Source organism: Lutjanus erythropterus, chromosome 8 (genome assembly GCF_056507025.1).
Source record: "Lutjanus erythropterus isolate fLutEry1 chromosome 8, fLutEry1.hap2, whole genome shotgun sequence".
Lineage (NCBI taxonomy): Eukaryota > Metazoa > Chordata > Actinopteri > Lutjaniformes > Lutjanidae > Lutjanus > Lutjanus erythropterus.
The window spans coordinates 21,504,021-21,519,443 of record NC_139324.1 but is presented as its reverse complement, the minus strand read 5'-3'; the positions used below and the strand labels follow the sequence as shown (position 1 = coordinate 21,519,443).

General features: G+C 38.0%; 1 protein-coding gene across 1 annotated transcript; it reads right to left on the bottom strand.

The window, feature by feature from the left end:
• Nucleotides 1–6,399: 6,399 nt before the first annotated feature.
• Nucleotides 6,400–15,423, bottom strand: arl5a (ADP-ribosylation factor-like 5A). The gene is made up of 6 exons (XM_084724885.1): nucleotides 15,061–15,423; nucleotides 9,283–9,343; nucleotides 8,975–9,122; nucleotides 8,423–8,506; nucleotides 7,209–7,360; nucleotides 6,400–7,044 (listed from the first exon to the last, which is right to left on the bottom strand). The coding sequence occupies exons 1-6, from the start codon at nucleotides 15,104–15,106 to the stop codon at nucleotides 6,996–6,998; spliced, it is 540 nt and encodes a 179-aa protein (XP_084581011.1). The 5' UTR covers nucleotides 15,107–15,423; the 3' UTR covers nucleotides 6,400–6,995.

The following is a 15,423-nucleotide window of genomic DNA, read 5'->3' as shown; positions in this document are numbered from 1 at the left end:
TGAGGTTTCTACCCAGGTTATCATGTGGCCTTCACAGCCAATCACAGGCCAGGGCTCTCAGGTTTCAAAATCTAAATATACCTTAGTGATCCTTTCAGAAAAGAGCACCTGTTGAGGCTAATGCATCAGCGGTACAGTTATGAGGTAGGCAGTGGGGCACGGGTGGAGGCTGTCTCAAGAAAACAAGAGTAAATCCCAATTACAACAGTACCAATCTGTTTGGATGGGTATGTGTTGGTTGCGATGTTGACAAATGCAGCTGTCTTTTGTAGAAGGTTTGGAAATAAGTCTGACCATGGGGAAGGATATGAGTATGAGCCTGTGAAGAAAAGGCTAGCTGAAGGCCTGGGAGGGCTGTGAGTACCAGATCTGTTGAGGTCATCTGTTAGCTGACCCTGAGTTGGCCAGGTCCTGTCAAGAACCAGGTCAACATCAAACTGAGGACCTGTTAGACAGAAAATAAGAAACATGCCTGCATAAATATGAGCCATACATTAATAGCTACTAGTATTCCAAATGCAACCGTATCTGAAAAAAAGTCTGATAAATCCCCCATGCCCCCTGGATTAAGGACAAAGCCTGTAAATGAATAATGAGTCACTCTGATCTTGACATTTGCTTTGGAATATGAAGACTGAGGACATTTGACATGATACATTTTAGACCACTGAGGACAGAAGTATTTCTGTTCTTCTGTACCGATGATTATATTGTTTGCTTGCTAGCTAAAAAGTTAACAAAAACATAAAAAGGTTAACAAAACATAGTAGTTAGCTGATTCATGTTGGCTTGGCAGAAAAGCTCTAATTCCTCCTCTTTTGAAAAAAAAAACAAAAAAAAAAAACAAAAACCAAAAACCAGCACAGTAAGAAAAAACAGAGACTGTCTGGCATTAACCCTTTAAAAGATCAGCTAGAGTGAAATAAAGATGATGTGTCATAAAACTCATTTGAGTTGAGTCTGTCCCTTAACTTTATAGATGGAGGAATTGTGTTGCTCAAAACATTTCAAACAGGCTGCCATTTTATAAGTTAAATTTCAAGTGTAGTTCAAAATACCGATGCAGTTTCTGAAATGGAATAATGTCTTATAAAGATCAATAATATGCCATATCATAACTCTGTGATGTCAAGTGACAACCCTGCTATTAGCACTTGTATAATGTTTATAAGACATTACTCCATTTCAGACACTATGAACTGCTGTGATGAGTTAGAGTAGTTCTTATTGTGTCTGTATGACTGGCTAATGTTATGGTAGTTATAATGTGCTGTGTAGCCCAGGACTCAGATTCATCTTTCAAACACTGTTGTCACTTTAGCATGGAGGTATGAAGCATTATGAATGCCAAAATACAATATGTGTTATAATATTTTATAAACCCTCTTACAAGTTGTCAAGGTTTTATAAAGCCTTATAAATGTATAATGTTTATGAATGTGCTTATAACGCATTCTAGACATGAACTTCATAGAAAGTAGTGTTAAATTTTCGAAGTGGTAGAGCAGACTGCTACTCAAGTATTAAAAATACATCAAGGACTATTTCTAGATAACATACACCATACTAGCAGCTATGATTTAATCTAAAAGCAATTTATGAATAAAATCAAGAGGCGAACAGAATAAAGTCTAGACATGTACAAATGCTAACACACGACTTAAGACAAAGAATGAAAAATGTACCATATGCACATTTCCTCTCTTCAAATGATGTGCCTCTATCTCTCTGGTATGTAATACATTTGCTCTCACTCTTTGTGCCAGGAGCAGGGTGCTACCCAGGGACCAAGATGGACAGCAGCAGCTGAGTGTCTTTCTCTCCCTCTGCAGAGCAGTAACAGCACTCCATTCTGTGATGCACTGGATGGCTGCTGCTTGGTGCTCATTAACATCACTGCAGCTTAGATCTCATCTAATCTGCAAAACTGAAGAAACTGTCATGTTTCAAAGGGTAAATTCACTCCCTCCCTAAGTCAAAAATACACATTCTTCTTATTACCTTAAGTGATATTTACCCATCTAGACTGTTTTGGTGCCGAGTTTTGGAGATGGTAGAGATGGTAGAGAAATTTAATGGAAGTAGATGACACTTGGCTTGTGGTGCTCCCCAAAAATAAATTTGAAAACTCAACAGCAATCTCTCTTTCCAGAAATCATGACCTGGTTACTTAAGATAACCCAGAGACCTTATTGTGAGCAGTTTCATGCAGGAAATAGTTTTCTTCTACTGAACTACACCTGCTCAGAGGAATCATGCATCTACTCATAGACAAGATATTACAGCTCAGCTGGGGAGAATACCATTAATATTTATATGCCACACTGTAAGAAGCATGAATCGCTCATCAATGAGTAGATGCATGCATCCTTCTGCACAGTGATACAGTTCGTGGTTGTAGCTTGATAGAACCAAAATATCTCCTATATGATACTGCTTACAACAAGGGTTCTCTTTAGTAAATGAGTGATGATTTCTGGAAAGGGACATTGCTGTTGAATTTTTCTTTCCTTTTTTTTTTTTTTTTTTTTGGCGCTTTGTCCACCCCAAGCTGACTGCCATCTAGTTCCTTCATATGTGATAGAAGACAACTCTATGGTCGATATCCCCCAAACTTGGCAACTCAAATCAACCCAGTCATTGGTCTTGGAGAATTCTCCCTCCACCAAAATATAATGGAGGGGAATGTAATTTTGTTTGTGGCAGCAGCATTGAAAACAATGACATTTACAAAATCTGACAGGAGCACATTCTTCCAAAAAAAATTGCCTAGTTACCTCACTGTCCACTGTTTTCATTTGAATTACTTTCTACTAAAGAAATAGTCCACAAATTAAATTGTGAACCAACTCTTTAAGCAGAAGAAAAGTTTTGTTGAGTTTATGACAGGATTTTTCAGGCTATGGAAACATTCTGTGCATTACAAGTTCAGACTAGGTATCGCAGGCTTTAATGATTGTAGCAGTTGAAGGAAGTGTTTCCCGATGCCAAGGACACCCAGAGAGGGGGCTACATGATGCTTAGTCACTGGAAAAAATGACTGATGACCAGTGTGACCACAACATAACAGCTGCAGGACAGACGACCACAACATCAACACTGCCAACAGTTGATCCTACCAAAAAACAATGAATCCTAGTGAGGTAAGAAGCCTAAAATGAAACCTGTTAGTGAGTCACAGAATGACTTGCAAGAACAGAACAGATTGTTTACAATCAGGCAGATGTCCAGACGAACACCAACATCTGCACTGACCTTTCTAGCTCCATAACAAGCAAGTAATGTCATGGGTTAGTTAATACTGGTAAGCAAGAACTGGGCTTGAGAAATCAAGTGTACTATAATTTGACTACAATTTGTGTTATAGCAAAGGAATTTGGACAGATATGCTAAATAGCCTGTACCATTACACACACCTTCATCAGCATAAATGAGACCCGTACAAACAGTGTGCTGAGTGAAGGCCTCAACTCTCCAATCACATCTTTGGTGATTATAGTGTCTGACACCATCTCTGACAAATTACTCAAAATAAACTGAGGACACACAACAACTGCTCTGCACTGTGAACTTGTGGCAAATGGATACAACATGAATAGTATTTGAATGAATTTTAATACACATTAACTTATTGCATGTCAGTTTTTTGTATATTGTGGACTAGGTATTATTCAGGTTTGACTTACCTGCTGGAATACCTGTAATATTTGCTCCAACTGAAACATAAACTCCCTTTGAAAGACAGATCACAGTGTGTACATCATAGCAGTAAAGCCAGTAGCTCTAGTCTGATGATGTTCCAATTCAATATGAAGCATCATCAGACCAAGTTCGCTATTGTGTGAGGTTTAGGAACAATGACATAATGGATATACCTGTTCAAACAAGTACACACTTTTACTGAATTAGCACCTTTTGGTGCCCATTAACTTATATATGGACCTTTGTTCTATTCCACTGTTTAGGCAATTTGGCCTTAAAGCAAAATCTGTAGAGCATAAGTAAATATAAATGTAAAATCTGTACTATGAGCTAAAGAGGATAAAACTGTTTGAAGAGCTGCAGAGTTGTCTGATAATTCTCTGTGGGTTTGTTACTTCAGGTAACACGATTAACATACATGCATTTGACTCAATTGAAACTGGCGGCTCAAGGTTAAAAGGCATTTAAGGAAATGGCATTTTAACACATAATGCCAATATTCAGATTGGTTATCACAGAGTTTAGAAATATTAAAGAAACAGTTCACCCCAAAAAACTCAAGATAATCCAGAGCCCTTGTTGTGAACAGTTTCATATAGGAGCTACTTTATTTCTATGATACAAAGAAAATAACTCCTACACAAAACTGTTAACAACAAGGTCATGATTTTGAAAATGATAAACATAACATGGAGACATAGTTAAATGAACTCAGTGGCATCTCTGAGGGGGAACACTATCTCAGATACAGAGGGCTTTTAAATCGCATTGTTAACAATGGCAGATGGCTCAGTGGTTAATGCCTGTAAGCTATTGTGATAGACTATAGCAACTGGGTCATGATTTCTGGGAAGATATATTACTTTTGAGTTTTTCAAATGTTTTTTTTTTGGCACTTTGAGCACAAAGACACAATTAGCCTTATAGTTCTATTATATTTGAGATAAGGCAGTCATCTCTGTGACTAATATCACCACAACTCTGCAACTCAAACCAAAACAATCTAGATGGATAAAAAGCACTACAGGTAAGAGGAAAGGGCTTTCTAGTATTTCATGGTTAACTTTAGAGTGAAGTAACGAAATGTTTAAAGCTGTTCATGGGCCAGATGTTACATACATTAACACGGAAGAAAGTAGTAAATCACAATGAAAGGATGACCACAATGTGAGAAAACATGTCATAGTATTATTGTGGTTTCTACACCATAAATGACGAATTTAGGAAAATGGTCACACTGTTAGCTGACTGAAGCAACTTCCAACTCACCACGAAAAACAATCTGCCTCTCAACTACAAAACCCAATTCCAATAAAGCTGGAACACCGTAAAATGTAAATAAAACAGAATGCAATGATTTACAAAGACAAGATATTTAATGTTAAAACTGATAAACTTGATTTTTTTTTGTAAATATGGGTTGCACTCACTCTGAATTTGATGCATGCAACACATTTTAAAACAAGGTGGGAAAGGGATGACAAAAACACCTTTTTGGAACATTCCACAGGTAAACAGTTTCATTGGTAACAGATGATCATGACGGGGTAAGAAATGGGCATCCTTGAAAGGCTCAGTCCTTTGCAAGCAAGAATGGAAAGTCCACATTTCAGATTGCTTTCAGAAGTCATGGGCATCGTGATCTCCAAGCTACAAAAGAAGAGGACCTTCCAGATTATTACCAGTGCAAAGTCCAAAAGCGAACATTTGTGATGGTACAGCAGTGCATTAGTGCCCAGGGCATCATGGGTAACTGTTGCATCTGTGAAGGCAGTGTTAATGCTGAAAGGCACATACAGGTTTTGGAGCAACATGTGATGCCATCCAGATGATGTCTTTTTGAGGGATGGCCCTGCTTTTTTCAGCAAGATAATGCCAAAACACATTCTGTAGCCGTTATAATTGTTTGGCTTCATAGTAAAAGAGTTCAGGTAGTAGACTGGCCTGCCTGCAGTCCAGACCTGTCTGCAACTGAAAATGTGTGGTGATTTATGAAGCCCAGAAAACGGCAACAGAGAACCCAGACTGCTGAGCAGTTCTGGTCATATGTCAAGCAAGAATGGGAAAGAATTTCACTGTCAAAACTTCAACAATTAGTGTCCTAAGTTCCCAAATGCTAGCTGGGTGTTGCTAAAAGAAAGGGTGATGTAACACAATGGTTCCATTAAATATCTTGTCTTTGAACTGTATTCAGCTGAATACAGTTTGAAACGTATTTGCAAACCTTTGCATTCTGTTTTTATTTACATTTTACACAGCATCCCAACTTTTTTGGAATTGGGGTTTATAAGTGAGGCAACAGAGGCACCATAAACAGTGGAACTGTTTTTGGTTTGTAATTGCATTAATTTGACCTTAATCTTTTGAAAAACTGACAGGACTTTTATGCAGTCCTTACTATTCTGCAGTTTTCCTCTTCTCTTAAGCACTCACTGCTCACATTTTGGACCTGGTCTTCTCTTTTCTCCTGAATCCTCTCTGTCTTCACTACTCCTGCAGCTGCCCATCATGTTCCCTGAAAAGCATCAGGAACCATGAGCTAATGTGATACACTCTGCCCCCTAAAGGACTAAAAGAAAAAGTTACTAACACAATACTCAGTAGAGTTCAAGCTTATGCCTAGAAAAATCATACAGAAGAAAAAAAAACAATGTTTTGAGTCCCCTAAAAGAAACACTCATTCATGACACACTGGAATTCACCTGAAACAGATAAAAACACTTTATTTCAATGATTATTCATAGAGACTGAAAGGAGGAGGGTGTATTGTGATTTTACCCTCCTCTCCCATGTTTCAGTCACCATCAACCGTCATCGCTTGAACATTCTGCTGCAGGCACCACGTTAAAATAAAATACTGGACTGCACACACAGGGGGGCAATAAAAACCGCCACAGCCAGTCCGGCAATACTGCAAGGCCACCGTGGGCTAGACTCACACACAGCTGAAGAATAAGTCCATCAACCATTCCAAGTCAGATGCTTTGCTGACCTCTGTGTTCTGTTGAAAGGAAAACCGTGCAGAAATTTCAGTTTAAATAATTTGAGTCTCTTTTGTTGTCCAATGTCCTTCTGAAAAGGTCACATTTTTTTTTGTTCAGAGTTCAGATGTCTTTTGTAAAATAAATTATCACAGAAGATAATGTAATGTCCTGGCAGCGGTCTGCCCACGTCAGCGTCAGAAGAAAGAGGAGAGGGCCATCCATTAACCGACCTCACCCCCGTCCTCATTTCAAGCTCGTGTTTGGAGGCAGAAAAAACAAAGAGTAAGGGTGCACTCTTGATCAGAGTCATCATCTTACACGCAGTCGGGACATCATCCACTCAAGACCCTGGCACAACCTGGATGTAAACAAGACATTGGGAGGGTTGTCGAGGAACAGGAATGTGGAGGAGAGAGGGGCAGAAATGCAGATAGACAGGCATTAAGATAAAAGAAAACCTATATGTACACCTTTTTTAAACAGTCTAATATAACAACAATGAGTAGTAAATGCGGGTCTCACCCCTCCCCAGTGAGGGCGCAGCAGGCCTGGATATGCCACTGGTGATCTTTGACAGAGGTAAGCTGGAGGCTCTGGGAGATCTCAGCCACGGACATGCAACCTTTTACATCCTGCTTGTTGGCAAAGACCAACAGCCCTGCTTTTCTTAAATCCTGGAGAGAAGATAAGAGACATCAAAAAATGAAACTATAAGGAAATGTAAATACTTCCAAAGATTATGGAAAAGGAGCACAATACATCACATCAGAAGTCCATGGAAAAATGCTTTGGCTCCAGAATTTCAGGTATATTCACATACACAATTCAACAAAGAGTTTGACTTATAGATAAAAAATCTGCATTTAGTTCATTAACTAACGTGTTAGTATTAAAATTTTGTGAATTCGGCTTCCTCTTTTTTAACATTGCAATGACAGGTTGTGACTTTGAATACAGTGTTCATCTTAAAACACCACTGCAAAGGTGGATCATATAAACATCTATAGCATTTAGCCTTATTTACATCTGCTGAATTTTTATTGTTTAAGGCAATCTGACAGTGCTCTGCAAACTGTATTTTCAAATAATATTTTCTAAAGTCATCCTAAAAACATGAAAAAACATTGTATTTTACTTGTGTGTAAAATCTGACATAGGTTTTGTGTTTTCATAGCTTTGTTTGTAATCTCATATTGGTTTGAAACAGCTTATCAATGTGCTCTTTGCTGTTAATTCCACTTGGCATGGCTGTCCCAAGGCCATTCTGCACAATGCTTGTGCACTGCAGCGTGTCCCAGGCGACAGACAAAAGAAACTACTTAACTATGTAGCCTACATACCCATGGTAAAAGCACAAAAAGCTAAGAAAAATAACATAATCAACAAAATCTGACCATGTTAATAAGGCAAGCAAAATGGTCCACTTTTGAAATGCTGCTGGTGGGGCATGACGCCATGAGGAGGATGGATCAAATTTGTGTCACAGATGCAAAATGCCCAGTGGAATCAAGAAGTAAATGCAAACTGGTACTCAATCTAATTTGACTCTTTGTATCAATGATTTTCAGTGTCCTTTTCCATTAGGACCTCCAACATTTATACAGAAGATGATCAACTGATATTTGGAAAAGGTGCTGTTGTACTTTTAATACTGAATAGTGAAATAAACTGAGGACATTTAAATTAATATATGCGAGCATCTTACAAGAATCATTCGGATTTTTCATGATACTCACTTCATGTGCTAGCATTCTGTAGAGCTCCTCTTTGGTCACTGAGATCCTTTCTCTGTCTGTGCTGTCAACCACCACAATGACAAACTGCTCAGAAAAGATGGAGACAAATAATAGACCATGAATAAGAGAATACTGCTTCTTAGCACCATACAACAGCAACGCAGTCACACTGGATTGCATTAAAAAGTTCATTCATTTTCTCCTGTATTTAGAAATTACTAAGAAAAATCTAACATTGTACCCACAGCAGCGATTTCTTTGTGGTGACAGTTTACAATTTTTAAAAAAAAAGTCTGATAACAAACAGGTAATGTAAACAACAATCTTGATTTAGACCCCTTTTTGTGTGACCAAAATACATACTAAGCAAGACATTTTACAGTTAAAAAATCAACTTCTTAGTGTTCTCTGGTGGACATTATGGAATAGTAGCACATACTGGCCTGGCGAATTTATTGGTCTAACTCTGGTAAAAAAAATTCTTCCTATTTAGCCAAAGGTAACATGACAGTTCTCTTTGATGCGCAGTCCACCATTATAACCTGCCATTACCTCTGTGTTAGTGTAGTATGTATTCCATGATGACCTAAGGGACTCCTGGCCCCCAATGTCCCACATCAGGAAATGGGTGTTGTTGACCACAATCTCCTCCACGTTGCTCCCAATTGTAGGAGAGGTGTGTACCACCTCATTCATTGAACTAAAAAATGCAAATGGAGTAAAAAAAAAAAAGATTTGTGGTTGACACAAGAAACATTAACAAAATAAATGCATCAATTTATTAGATATTATGCATAGATGGATAAAATAGCGATGACATATAAAGAAGCTCTCTGAAAGTGGTACGTCTGGATACTTACAATTGATAAAGAATTGTGGTCTTGCCAGCATTGTCCAGGCCCACAATAATAACTTTGTGCTCTGAAAGGTAATAAAGACACTTACAAAGAATTCACAGAGCCAACAGTGACATCAATATGTGGGCTAAGTGCTGGTGACTGACTGATGTCTGACTCTTGTGCAAACTCAGCCAAGTAATCTGTTTAAAAGATGTCTTTTGATGTGGAACTGCATTGAGCGATTCAAACAACAGCCCTTTTTGTGTTCGACATGATCCTTCAGTACCAAACTGTGTAGCTTCACGCATCTAGCATAAGTGAGACATTGTGGTGCTGTGAACAGTGTACTTTCACAGCTACAGATGAGATAGTGGGTGGTCTTAAGAAAGCTTGTACAACCAGGCTGAACCCAGCAGCAGTTGTGGAGATGGCACACAGTCTGTCTCTCTTTCTCACATATACAAAGAGGTTTTACCTGTGAAAAAAACCAACGATGTGGCAACTAAGATTAATTGTATGTTGATACACCAAAGTGACAAGACAATAGTAAAAAGTCTTACAGAAAGACCAAGGACAGGCTAAAGGTAAAGGCATGAGGAGTCAAAGTGCTGGCTGTTTTCCTACAAATCTTTTTGACATACTACTCAGCTTCAAGCATCAACAGCACTAAAGGCTTTTTTCAAACTTACATGCCATTTTTCCAATCCTGTGATAACACAGAGAATGATGTTATTAGTTATGGCCACATGGTTCAGCAAGTAAAACTATAGCATGACAGAAAGAGATGAAGCCCACATTCCACCTTCACTATACTGTTCATGGACAAGTTTTAAAATATGGCTTAACAGAATTATCTTCAGCTCTACAGAAAAGCCCAGCATTTGATAACACATACATGAAGGCATAAATACTAGGGATGCATTTGGTCTCCTGCTGATAAGAGCTTACTGGCCGCTTGCTAAGCCTCTAAAATAACCTTTTGGGCCTTGCCTAAAATTGCACATCACTTTCTTTGAAAAACATTAAAATGATGATGGTAAGATTTTAGTGGACATGTGTACCAAACAAGGATGTTTTTCTTTAGCGATTAATCGATTATTAGGCTAATCAACTATTAAATTCATCACCGACTATTTTTAGAATCTTGGGCCTTGGGAAACACTAATTGTTATTTTTCACCATTTTCTGACACTTTATAGACAACTAATCGATGATTTTAAAAATTTATTTTCAGTGAAAATGCAAAATTGTGGTGCATAACAGATGACCCCCTCCCCCAAATCGTGAGTGCCAAATGTAAATAATCAAAATAATCACATTAAAATTATTTTTTAGTTGGTTAGTCACTTATTCTACAGCATAGCATAATTCTCTGAAACTGTCTCTACCACCCAGTTCATTCAGCTACAGGGACGGTCCAAGTGTGTTGCAAACAGAGTAAGAAATTAACTTTTAAGAATGTGAACATCTACCAGCCACTGTCTGAATAAATGTTCAAATTCACCAGACACTCTATAGTAAATCATTACTTTGTACCTGAAATCTACCAGCAACTTTCATATTTTACCAGCATTTGACTGGTTGGGGAACTGAGAAAACAGAAAGCTTCATCATCTCCTCATCTCATAATAGTTTTGGCTAGAATGATGAGATACTACCTAACAAGTCACACCACCAGACAGTTGACTGAGACTGACTCAGTGGTTCTTGAGCTTTGCATACTGCTATGGCTTTGAGCCAATATATGCAATCTGTTGTATTCAAGAGCACACTTTTCCACATAGAGATATGAATCAGGGTCACATGCAAGAATGAAGGAATGGGCAGCAGTTCACACCAGACTTAAACCGATTGAGACAGTGAAAATAAATGTAAACACAAAGAAATGATTCATATGATGTGTCCCATAGTCTTTCCTCAGTTGATTGTAAATACAACAATACTTCTTCACTGTGTCTACTACATCCATTTTGGTCACTCCTCCCATGAAATGTCAAAAAGCTCTCACTAAAGTTGTCAAAAGAGTCATGGCATGGATAGTTTTTCAATACTACATGTTTAAAAACAACACAAATATCTGACTGTATCAAAAGTACCAAAGCTATAAAACAAATTATCTAGGTGCACATTCAAGACTTCAGTTCAGCTCAGTCTTTGTTGTCCTGCCTGAAATGTGGCTTGTAAGACAGCAAAACCAGACAGGAATCTGTCACTTTTTTTTCTTTTTGCTGTGGTATCAAAAGAAGTATTGACTATTGTTTCTTTATACAAGTATTATCATGAAGTTTCAAATTTTGGTATTGTGACATCTCTAGGTGCCACACCTTTCCTTTGTGAAATACATCTTGAAATTCAGTGAAATTACACAAAGTTCACAACCAGTGTAAACCCTGCCAAATGGTATTCTCTGCCTGGTAACACGTGATGTACGTACATTACCAGACACGGTTAGGTTACAGCTGTCACAAGTAAAACTAAAACTTCACTAAAGGAAGTGAAAATAGCTGCAAAGAGAACTGCACGAGCTTCAAATCCAGGCCTTATCTATCCAACTCTACCATGCTGAACCTAAACAAAACAACCCAACTGTGATGACAAGAATGTTATTTCAGCATAAACATAGCTTTAGCAAACATAACGGACTGTACGTATAGACATAACACACAGCTTACTACACTTTCCTCAGTGCTTGGAGGTCACAAGTCAGTAACTAGAAGAGAGAGACTGGGGGAAAAAAAATGTCTACAATAAAGAGGTCACGCAGGTGCCAGCCAGGATGCTTGCTTACATTCAAACAAAACAAACTGTTAAAGGGATAGTTCACCCAAAAATGACAATTCAGTCATTATCTACTCACTCTCACATCCATTGAAGGTCAGGTTTAGTTTTTTAGTCCACAAAACACTATTGGAGTTTAACAGGAAAACAGTGTTGCAAAATCTCCCAAACAATGGAACTGAATGGTGACCAATTTTCAAATGTAGAAAAAAAAAAAAAAAACTAAACTAAAATACCTCCATACTGCTCATGTGGTGTTATCCAAGTCTACTAAAGCTGTTACAGCCAAACATTACTTAAAAGACTCTGTAGCCAGAGTCTAAACTGTACATCCTTAGCTTGAAGCCATGTTCATTTACACATGCACACTGTCTGAACCAGGTGTGTGTGGTGTGATGGTGTCTGAATGGCATGTTGTGGCTTTAGGAGACCTGAATTATGCCAGACAAGCAGTATGCAAGCAGTATTTGCATTTTATGTTTTTTTTCTTTTGTTGTTATCCATCTGAAAACTGGTCACCATTCACATCAATTGTTTGGCAGATTCTGCAACACCGTATTCCTGTGAAACACCAGCAGTGTTTTGTGGACTAAAAAACTAAACCAGAGGGTGAGCAGATAATGACTGAATTTCCAATTTGAGTAAACTATCCCTTCAACATGTTAAAACATGGGCAGCACAGTAGCTGCATGGGTTTGCGCTCACACACCAATGTAGGTATTTCTTTTATGGTAATTCTACTATTAATGTTTTCTGTGATAACTGATTGGTTTAAGAAATGTCAAAAAAAAATAGTGTAAAATGCCCATCACAGTTTCCCAGTGTTCAAGGTGATATCTCCAATTACTTGTTTTATCCTCCACACAATAAAAACTCAAAGTAATCACTTACTATTCAATCACAAAAAACAGCAAATCCTCACATTTGAGAGGAAATGTGGGTTTGTTTGTTTTTTTAGTTGAAAAAAAAAAGCAGTTATCAAAACTTATGTTGATTAATGTTAAAAGCCTACTTGATAATTATCCAAATAATTTCAACAACTATGAATAGCCCACACAATAATTGTGAATGTGTTTATATCTACAGGGCATGGCCCCCACTTGTTGCCCAATGTGTGGGTTAGGCTGGGATAGTCTCCATGGTCCATCATGCTGACCAGAATGAATGTTTTAGAAAATGGATATAAATGTAAATGCTTTAGAACAAACGTAAGATCATGTGGAAGCCATCAGAAAGTCTGTGTGACCAACCACAGTGTTAAATAAGATTTTGCTACCATTGCCTTAAAGCCTTTTAACATCAAACTGTTGGGAATATGGATAACCAAGTTTGTAATCAAATATTCTCATTCCAGTGAATAAACTTGTGTTGTTCCACAGTGTTGAATCAATCAGCTGGGGACAGCCACGGTAAAACTTCCTGAGACATGACATGATGGATGGAAGCAAAATGGAGCAGAGCTTAAAGGTGATCTGACAGAGAAAGTTGCTATTTGATGTCTAGCCAGACAGAGATGGCACCGGCAAATAATTATGACTTTTGACCATTTTAATGTCAAAGAGAAGTCAAATGATGTTTGTTGGACACGTTTAAGGAAATTAAATGCTGGGTAGACTTGCAACTATCTAGTTTCAAATATTTCGATAAATATCACAATTGTGATATAATTAGCAATATAAATGGGAATGATAATGTTTACATCATCATTTCCATCAGAAAACAAATTAAAATGATTCTGTTGTGATTTTCTTCTGGGAATCTGAACTAAACAAAGATGTTTTCTTCAGTCTGGAAAATATGATGTGTACGTCTGGACATCATGCAGCATGTCAAAATTTAATTTAAAATTGTATTTCAAAACATATTTTGTCTTTAACAAATATTGTGCCTCCTGCAATTTGAAAATTGCTGTTAGCCATAAAGCAGTTTTAATAAAATTTCGCTTAATTGTTCAGCCCTACTTCAAAGTGCTTGTTTTGTTCATCCAACAGCCCAAAACCTAAAGATAGTCACATTACAAAATAATAAAAGAGATAGAAGGAGCAAGTCAATGTTGATTGACTATCAATTATTTGTTTTGTCTTGTTCAAAGCTGACAGCCTACAGTATGAGACTAGGGGCTGCCCCATAGGAATGTAGCAATACCAAAACTCAAGTTTCAATAATATCACTATAAAAAGTCCACAATATGTAGTTATTGTGGTATTAAAACATAAATAAACTGACTGAAATAAGTAATTATGTAAAATCAGCTTAGATATCGCCACAGCCCAGTACAGTATCGTGGATTTTTATAGTGGTATTTGATATGTTGTGATATTCCTAGTATCCCATGTAATCTACTTTCAGTTATGACCGAATAAAACTTACCTCAGTTTAAAAGAGGCCAAATGTAAAGATGAGTTGGCCTACCTACATTCCTGTCATGACACTGACGAGGTAATTACAATGGCAGTCTTAAGCCAAAGTGATTCAAGTCATTCATTGATTCCTTATTGGCCAATGCATTCTGCTGATGTGGCTGACTTCAGTGTGCTCTGCTTGTGTGTAGCCATCTCCAGTCATAACACCGTTCAACCGGTCTGAACACTGGACCATAGGTCGGGACTCGTGTTACAGAGGTTTCACAAGAACCCATCTGTTTACTGACTCAAGATCACTTGGTTACACCTCCGCTCCAGACAGAGAGCATAAATAATCAAACACTAAGTTAATGCAGAAACGGTGAGCAGAGTTACCAGAAAACGACAGTCTTCGCTAGTTAAAATATGAAACAATAACAACAATGTTATCAACAAGGAGCAAGCCCAATGATAAAGCGTATAAAATAATGTAACACGGACGACATTACGATAGTAAAATAAACTTGCCTATCAACTGAGGAGTGTAGAAAGCGGTTTCCCATGCTAATATGAGCGGAGTAGACCTATTTCTTACAGTGGGCCTTTGCTGAACATCGAGCCCATTTAGCTCCGATTTCTTCGACAATGTTCATGATGAATGTCAAGGCACCATTCTTACCTTGATGATTAAAAAGCCTCCATAGCTTTGTAAATAGTATTCCCATGGCTGACGATGAGTATTTTTTGATGCCAGCTTGTAAGAATCCGCTGTAACTTAGCTAGCTAGCGTTGATGCTATTCACTGCTATCAACTTTACCTAGCTAGCTAGCAAGCTAACTACACAGACGAAGAGCTGTCAAAGCTTTTAAGTACAACCGCCATACTTGTGTGAATTATTCTCAATTGTGTCTCTCCCATAGGTTGTCTTGACGGTTCACGTACTACCGAAAACAAAACCAAAACGTTAACCACGGTGGCTTGCTGGTTGGTATCAGCTGGCTGTTGTGAAGTGCGCTGCGCTAGTTAGCTGTCAAAGTTGCG